We start from the raw sequence: 8,809 nt of genomic DNA on the forward strand, positions 1-8,809 counted from the left end.
GTTATTAAATATTCATTACTTCAGTGTTGCACAAGGGGAAACTTGAGGTAATGCAAATATTAAGCAGTGAGTGACTATTAAGTGTAATAATCCACTTTGGTCAGTTACACGAAGACATTAGCTCTGGTGGGAGTGTAGCTGTGTTTCTAACATTGTGTGTGTGTGTGTGTGTGTGTGTGTGAGATCGAAAGCACTAAACAGGACAAGAGTGCTCAGAGTAGAAAAACAGTCCATTTACTGAATTTCTTGTTTTTTGACAGGTAGCCTAATAAACTGGCTGAGCTCCATGTAAAATCTGTAAGTATAATAGGAGGGGGTTGCAGCTTCAACAGTGTTTGTTTCCCAGTCTGGAGAAATTATTGAGAGTTGGTTGAAAAAATCAGATAAATGGACTGACACCTGTCTGAGGAGTCAAAGTACTTTTTAAATACCAGTCTCATTCACACACAGCGACTCCAGCATTACGCAACAACTCGGAGCTCAAGCATTCTTGAAAAAGCCAAACCAACCCTCTGATTAGCAGACGTCCTGCTCTGTTAGCTGAGCTGCAGCCACTCTGAATCGGCTTGTCTGTTAATCTGTTCTCCTTTGATCTCTGAACTCCCAGTGAAATACTGCCCTGCAGGCCAAAGTCAAATCTCAGACGTTTCCTTGCCTTCATTTCCAATTGTTGCGTTACAGCTCAGTTCAGCCCTGACATGTTATCAGCCTGTGATATTTACTTTCACACTCTTCCCACATTTTTCACTTTTATTTGTTACCTGTGGCTACAGGGCATGTTCACAGGGTGAAGTCTGAACCTGCTGGCTGAAGCAAACATCCCAACTTTTACAGTGGAAACTCTGCAATAGACAAGCGCACATTACAAGCACAGTGCTGACTTTTACACATTTTTATTTTGTGCAGCAAAACATTAGCGTATGAAAATATATCATTTAGTTTTTATTACAAATGAATTGATTAAAGTAAAGCAGACCAAGTGAAATGCAAAGCAAACAACCTCACTGAGCCTAATCGTATTTACAGTCAGGATTCAAAGTAATACTGTTCACGGTCTCATCATAAAGCATTGTAGCACATCTCAGAGCTCAGCGGGAAATCCTTCTGGAAACAGCTGTCTTCTACAGGATACACCTGGGGATAGTCTGTGGGAGCAAAGTAAGGTGCGCATTCTGGGGTGGGGGGGCTCTCCTGCTGGCCTGACCAACAGTGTGGCAAGCTGTAATATTCCTGGGGGCCACAGTGCTGATAGTGGTATTGCTGTGGGCTGAAGCTTGACTCCATTCTGGTGGGCGAGTCATAGCATGAGGAGGAGGAGGAGGAAGAGAAGGAGTCCTGTGGGGAATAAGTGTTGGGATCCACAGGGTTGCAGAAAGTCAGTGACTCCAATGAGGAGCAAGGGGCCTGAAAGAGAAGAGGACATCAAAATTACTTTGGGCAGGACTGCAGGTGTGCCACATGGTGGTCATCCAACCAAAGCTAGGCCCAGGGCTCACCAGGAACACTTGTGAGTGGTGTTTTTGATTTAATGCATTCATTTGTGTGCAGACAGCTTACAAAACTGACATGCAGCTGTTTATCCTGCCAGACAGATCATTTTATCAAACACAAACAGCTGTAATCACAGTCAAAGCAAGACTAGCTCCTTCAAATATATCCACACAAACCTATCCACTACATGCTGAACGCAGACACTGACAGTGTTTGTGGAAATAAACGGCCACCACACCAAACCTTTGTTCCAAATAAACGCATTGCTATTGCTCGTATCAATGCTTTTAAAACAATCTTTAAATTTTGGTCACAAACAGAAAAACTAGGAAATTTTTCCGTTTTGTCACAAAAGTTTTAAGAAATCCAGTTTACCCAGAAACCCAGTTTCTGATTATTTCTTTAATGACGGTGTTTCGTTGGTGCCAGCTGAGACCTACCATCCCCTGGCCGTAGTAGTCCGCATCTGAGGACAGTCCGTGGTACCAAGGCTGAGGGGAGGTTGGAAAAGGAGGCAGAGGGGTGTCGTAGGTGGTACCACCGTATCCGTTGCCGGGCAACATCACATCCCCAAACTGCTGCTGCTGCTGCACCTGGATGCCGCACTCCTGCATCTGGATGTTGCACGCGCTGTCAGGGACTGGAAACGAGATGGTGGCTCGAAGCTGGAGGGCCAGCGACCCGCAGCTGCTGGCTTCAGCTGGGGGGACAGAGGGAGGAGGAGCCACATGGCCACCTGCCGAGGTTCAGTGTAACAGTCAGACCGAAAATATCCAGAATACAAACACATGCGATGAAAACAAGCGAACCACACGCTCTGGGTTAATCATTGCCTATCATTTAATCACGGACCAGGATATATCTGCGACCACTTTGAAAGGGCGTGGTCTAAGAGACCACGGTGGAACTCCACCCCTCTGAAATCTGAATGCCTCTTGCCCCCCGTCCAACTGAAAAAGGCGTCCTCAATAATTGATGCATATTTATATGTTTATTTTACAGAATTTTTGACCCCCCCAAACAAACAAACAAACAAACAAACAAACAAACAAGCAAGCAAACAAACAAACAAACAAACAACTTGATTAAGATCATCAGACTGTGACGCTTAGGGCAGGCCGCTGTAGTGCATGTGTGTCTTTCTGGGATGTATTTTAGCACACTGGGTGGACAAACCTACTTTGGAAAGTGGACGCGCGAAGCTCCTGTAGTTCCAAGCAAGCCTGATGTATCTGCTGATCAGGAAGAAAGAGAAATACAGAGGAGGGGGGAGGCGATACCAGATTATTAATGGCTGTTTTCCTGTAAATGAGTTGAGTGGCTTATTTTGATAAAACGGGCTATCAGTGATTTACAGGTGCAGGCTTGCACAGAGCGGTATTCTCAGCAGAAAAAAGGTGAGACTGAGAGCAGGGGACAAGGGTAAAGAGGCGTGGGGGAGGGAGGAGTTACCGCATTAAGCTTCTTGTTGTTGGCCTCCTTCTCTCTGTGCCTCCGCAGCAACTCCTTGACCGTGATCTTCACCCGGACCCCCGGGTACACCTTCAGTTGATCTTAATGAAGAGCACAGTGTGTCACTCATGCGCAGTAATCTCCTCTTAAAGCAAACTAAACCAGTCGTGCACTCTTCTCCTCCCTCTCCCTGCTCCTCCAGTAAAGCACCACAAAGCATTTCTTACACATCACAGCTTATTTTGTTTCCAGTAAACTGAAATCGCTCCATGAAGTGTCGCTTCCTTCTAATAAACTGCTGAAAGATTGTCTTTTAAGATTTTGTAAAAGAATATAACGGATATAACGAAGTGCTTTGAATTATCCAAAGATCCTATTTTATCACCGGTGCGTAAAGGTCGTTTCCACCGCTCAGTGTTTCTGAGTGTTACTGCCGGCTGATCCCCTCCCCGGAGCCTCCCGGTCGGGAGACGTTTTCACTGCACCCTGTAGCCCCGAGCTGCCACGCCCCAGTCAGAGGCAGAAGAAATCGGCTCTTAACGCGTTAAAGTAAGTAGATTTTATTACGCATATACGATCGAATGAATGTAAAGTAAATAAAAATAGGCGAGGAGATGAAAGAGAAGTTTGTCTGGCACGGTGGAATGAGGTTAAAGCTGAAGCGCGCAGACAAAGAGTCAGCAAAGCGATCCGCGACCAAAACGGAACAAAATTTCGAAACTAGAAGGAGCCGCTGATCTGCGCTTTTGGATCGAAGCGCTGCAGTTTTCAAGGAAACGAGTCTCCCGCGTGGTGCACGTGCGCGGTCACTTAGTGAAAGTTTGATCAGGTCGTTATGGAAAAACTTCGAGGCGATTTCAGCCCGGTGCTGTTTACAATTCAAAACCCCGAGCTCTACACCAATCTCCGTTACTTTATTCAAATCACCCCTGCCCCCCACCACGAACGCCTGACAGTTAAAGGCAATGGGAGTAATTGGCAGTTTTTTTTCTTCCTTACTTGAAGCTTGATTAAGATACGGTGAAAGAACGCCTCGTATAGGTGCGGGCGATTTAGGCCTAAAGGCGATATTTAAAGCATTCAGGGCTGCGAACATTTTAGAGAATGTGTTAAGAGATGAAACCTCATCTGATAAATATTCATACAGAGAAATGCTACTTTATGATTTGTCTTAAATGTGGCAGACGCTGGCCAAAACGAAAGGCAGACACATCCCACTCGAACACACAGAACACCCTGTTGCGCACAGACAGCCCGACCACACAGCCCGCGAGACTTCCAGTTGAATTTTTCCAAACTTAAAATGATCTTTAAAAATGATCATCTGCGCGTCCTGATGTGCGTCGACAGACGACAGTCGGGAGAACTATAACACACAGTAAAGCCATAAACGCCAGTGAAGCTTGGAGAAGTCTTTGAGTGGAGAACGCTACACAAACAGGTGGAATCAGGTGGCATTAAAGTTATTCTACACGTGGAAGTTTAATCTAGCCCATTCTACTTTAATTTAAATATGGGAAGAAGTGGGCATTTATGGGGGGTGAGCACTCCACTTAAACACACAAATCGTGTGCTTTCAATATTTCCAATAAACTCTACATTACACCCCCCCCCCCTCCTTTGTCTTCCAAACAGGGAAAAATGCAAGAAAATGATTTCCTGAAGAAAATCCGAGGTGAAACTCACCGGACATGATGGCTGGGATGGAGAGATGATTCCTGGAGAAGAGCTGAGGGACTCAACAATGTCCTTTTCTGCCTCAGCAAAATGGCCAAGAACGAAATTTCTGCAAAAGTCTCCAAAAATAGCAACACAAATGTCTTACAGCAGAGCCAGAGCATACAGAATGATTGTAATAGAGCTGGTGACATATTAGTTTGAGATTTTCTCCCTCCATTCCCTCTATTTAAAACCCCTAGAACTCAATGATTTGACAATGATTTGATTGCGCGTTACTTACCATTTGAATATTCAGAGGCAACTCTCTCAAATCGATTTTCAGTAAAATCACTAAGCATGAACACTCTATTAAATCCACTTTAATCTCATATATTAGTATTTTACACTTTAACCTCGAAAAAAATGCACTTTTATTCATTTTACCCTCCTTTTGCACTATCCCAGCATCAGCCCCCTTCACTTAGCACTGCAGCACCCACGACTGCTTCCGTGCAACCTTAAGAGCGCATTTCACCTCAAACCTCGCGTTTAGCCTAGTCACGCATTTTAAAAAGTTTATTTCACAAAAAATACATTAAAAGTGGCAAAGAGGGAAAGTGGGTGTGGCAAGGGCCAACAGCCCTCGTTGGCATGGCAGGGCCTCCAGCTCCATCAGAGTGCTCACACCTGCTGGGAGAACAGGGAGAGAGGCTCAGCAGCTTCACGCACAGTTCTGTCGTTGTCTTGGTTATATTTTCATGAAAATAAAAATGCGTTTCAGGATCAAAGGTTTCCGGTAAAGTGTGCCGTTTAAGAACCGGCCTTTGAAATGTTTAACTCCCCCAGCATTATGATTTATGATCATTATGATCAAAAACAGTTATTATTTTAGATTTTCTATCAAATCTGTGTTGAAATCGAGTAAATAAATAAATAAATGAATAAATAACTAAACTAAAAGCAAACATTGCAGCTCCTTCTTTGCACTCAAGTCCCTTACACTACACTTCGAGTGTATTTTATTTCTCAGACTGTTTGTGGTGCGAAGGTCAGAAGATAAAATGAACTCAACTATATCAACGTTACATTCATCACACTTGGATAAATGCATCCAAAATAAAATTGTGCCATAAACCGGTCAAAATATGTGAATTAAGACCCGGATCTATGAATATTATTACATTTATTACAGTAATAATAACACAAAGCTTGATTATGACTGCAGCATCTATAACATTATTCATCATAGATGCTGCAGTAACATTGTTAGATTATTAGGGCGTCCTCGCGCCATAAGAACAGCAAACTGATTAAAAACTGATAAGTGCTAACACATCATCATCATCATCATCATCATCATCATCATCTCTATTCGTCCATTAAAATCAATCTTTGTGCATCCTGCTTTAAACAAAGTGCTGTCTTCTCTGCACATCCCCGTTTCCTCTCCGCTACGCCCAGCATTGTCCGCCTCTTCTCACAGCGCCCCCTCCTGCAGCCGCGGCGCAGCGGCTCCACCTACAGGCCGCAAATGGAAATGTCTATGAAAGCATTCTGTCTTTCCACACACACACACACACACACACGCGGATAGTGTGCATTCATGGTATATTTTTATGCACTGGCAGTTTTTTTTGTGATCACATGTTGGAAAATGAAACTGTTATCAGTCTCACGTCCAGATGTAATGCATGATCAAAATCTAATTATAGTTTTCCTCATTAATAATTTCATTTTCCTGATGAAGCCATCAAACCATGACAACACTTCCACCGTGTTTTGCAGAGGGCTGCAGACACTCACTGCTGAAACTCTCTCCTCCATACTGTCAGCCGAATGGAAAACACTTCAGCAAATAACACAGCACATTTGAAGGTAAAATAAACAGGATAAACAGACAAATGAAAAATGAAGTAAGGATTTAAAAGCTGACACCATTTGCTCGTCCTACAAAAACCTTTGATATATCCGGAACATGGAATGTTTTTTGGTTTTGTGGTTTGTTTCCTATCAGACTCTTTTTGATGGCTTCAGCCCTCCACACACTTCATCCCAGGATGAATTACTAAAATTTCATGTTTAAAGAACAAACAAAAGACATTTTTGTACCAAATCCTACCCACAGGTAGGATAGAGTCAGCATGAAATTAGGATATTTTGTATCCAACAGCCCAGCTACGGTGGCCCTGAGAGTTCAGATGCCCTGCAATGAAAGAAAATAGAAAACTGCCTTAATTCTGCAAAACCACACACAAAAACCCCACAATAGAAGAATCATAAAGAAACAGGTGCAGTGAATGATTAAAGCAACCATGTATCGACAGTATTAAATGAACCATGTGATTAGACCAGACATGACCTGGATTTTTTTCTCCTTCACAACACTGAAGAGATTTCTTTTAAGCGTGTCCCAGTAAAAAGCTCCACATGATCTGGGTTCTGTCACTTTCCTGTGTGAGATTTTAGTTTGTTTTATCATATTTTACATTTACTCAAACACTGAATGCTTCACTGTATCTTCTTTGTTGGTTTGTTTTTGGTCGATCTGCAAGGCCCACAAAATACCTGCATATAGGAATCTCCAAAAGTTGATTCTGTTCATCTGGACATAGCGTTTTGTGGGAGAAACATTTCGTCACTCATCCAGGTGACTTCTTCAGTCTCAGCTGACTGCAATGAAAATCAGCTTTTGGAGATTTACTTACCTGGATGATTGAGCATGCATCACGACTGCATCTAGGAAGTTAATTTCTCTCTCTGATAAAAAAAAACAGTCCTAATTCCTGATCCTGTGAGATAATGCAGCATGTGGGTGAGGGGACTCGCCCAGCAATAACTAGCTTGAAATCATCCAGGTGAGGCAGCCTGAGTAACCTCGCAGGTCGAGTCCTATCGGTCCCACTTGGCAACGGTAGCTGCCATATTGATTATGGCACGTGCTAGCCGTAGTAGCCTAGACAGCAGGCTCCAAGGAAAGATTATTTTATTATGGCTCAGATATAATAAGAATAATCCTCAGACTTTTACTGTTTCACTAAAGGTTAAAAAGTGAATGTCCACAACTTGAACCCTGAATCTCTTTTACACCCACTTTTATTCCTCCCTCTCCTACTCGACGTCACATCTTCACATTTTGGCCATTCAATAAAACTGCTGAAGTTAAATCATTTGATGTCCATTCACACCTTATCTCTCTCACTCTCTCTGATTTAGCACAAAGTTTAAACTTTTAAACTTTAAAATCTCTTAATTACATCTGCCTTGTTATTCTTAACAAAGGGAATTCACATCTACATCACATTTGAACATTCAAATGGATATAATTCACTTCATGTTTCGTTCAGTTTGTTTAATTCTAATTCAGTTAGATTTGTCTTTAGCACATTCTCACATGAACATTTATTGTAACATAAACCCTTCTTAATTCAAGTACAGAGGAATACTTTTGTTTGTCACTATTCATTTATTTATTTTAGGCTTTAACTTCCTTCATTAAATCATTTGTTAGTCAGACATTCTCTCTCCAGGTCTGACGACAACCTGTAGATTTCTTCCAAAGTGTTCACCACATACATTAATGTAACCCAGTGTGTTTGTTTCTTGTCATGGTTTCGGCTGATTCGCAGGCAGCAGGTGGACCCAAACGCAGGACTCAAACTTAAAAAGTTAACTGAAGAGGCAGCTTCACTGCTGCAGCTTCACTGCTGCAGCACAAACGATCCAAACACAAGAGCGTGAACTAAAACTAGAACTAGGACCCCTCAAGGACCACAGAGGAAACACATTATTTACACAGCGCTAAATCACAACCGCAGTCGCCTCATGGCACTTTATATTGTACGGTAGACCCTACAATAACACATACAGAGAAAAACCCAACAATCATATGACCCCCTATGAGCAAGCACTTTGGCAACAGTGGGAAGGAAAAACTCCCTTTTAACAGGAAGAACAAAACTGCTCAAAGAAGTCCTGCCATTAATTAATTCTTCGATCTTAAATATGATCAACCTATCTCTAATGATCGGCTATGTACCACAGGCCTTCAAGCTGGCTGTAGTTAAACCTTTACTCAAAAAGCATCTCTAGACCCAGCAGTCTTAGCTAATTATAGGCCAATCTCCAACCTTCCTTTCATATCAAAAATCCTTGAAAGAGTAGTTGTCAAACAGCTAACAGATCATCTGCAGAGGAATGGTTTATTTGA

General features: G+C 42.5%; 1 protein-coding gene across 3 annotated transcripts; it reads right to left on the reverse strand.

Moving 5' to 3' along the window:
* Window positions 1-877: 877 nt before the first annotated feature.
* linc.pou2af1 (lnc RNA pou2af1) lies at window positions 878-4,762 on the reverse strand. 3 transcript variants are annotated; one of them, XM_042226800.1, is made up of 5 exons: window positions 4,630-4,762; window positions 2,944-3,044; window positions 2,672-2,723; window positions 1,932-2,227; window positions 878-1,404 (listed from the first exon to the last, which is right to left on the reverse strand). In XM_042226800.1, the coding sequence occupies exons 1-5, from the start codon at window positions 4,634-4,636 to the stop codon at window positions 1,060-1,062; spliced, it is 801 nt and encodes a 266-aa protein (XP_042082734.1). In that variant the 5' UTR covers window positions 4,637-4,762; the 3' UTR covers window positions 878-1,059. The 3 variants fall into 3 exon arrangements, with proteins under 3 accessions (XP_042082734.1, XP_005937487.1, XP_014193948.1); XM_005937425.3 differs by having other exon boundaries at window positions 2,672-2,726; XM_014338462.2 differs by lacking the exon at window positions 4,630-4,762 and adding an exon at window positions 3,171-3,256 and having other exon boundaries at window positions 2,672-2,726.
* Window positions 4,763-8,809: the final 4,047 nt, after the last annotated feature.

The sequence above is a fragment of the Haplochromis burtoni genome, unplaced genomic scaffold (genome assembly GCF_018398535.1).
Source record: "Haplochromis burtoni strain Fernald_Lab_line unplaced genomic scaffold, NCSU_Asbu1 Contig_228, whole genome shotgun sequence".
NCBI classification, from domain to species: domain Eukaryota; kingdom Metazoa; phylum Chordata; class Actinopteri; order Cichliformes; family Cichlidae; genus Haplochromis; species Haplochromis burtoni.

Bases quoted from the DNA above. Each gene is read 5' to 3' on its own strand.
- linc.pou2af1 (XM_005937425.3), bottom strand. The intron at 2,228-2,671 runs GTAGGTTTGTCC...GAACCTCGGCAG, and splicing joins TCGCGCGTCCACTTTCCAAA to GTGGCCATGTGGCTCCTCCT. The intron at 1,405-1,931 runs GTAGGTCTCAGC...CTTCTCTTTCAG, and splicing joins ACTACTACGGCCAGGGGATG to GCCCCTTGCTCCTCATTGGA.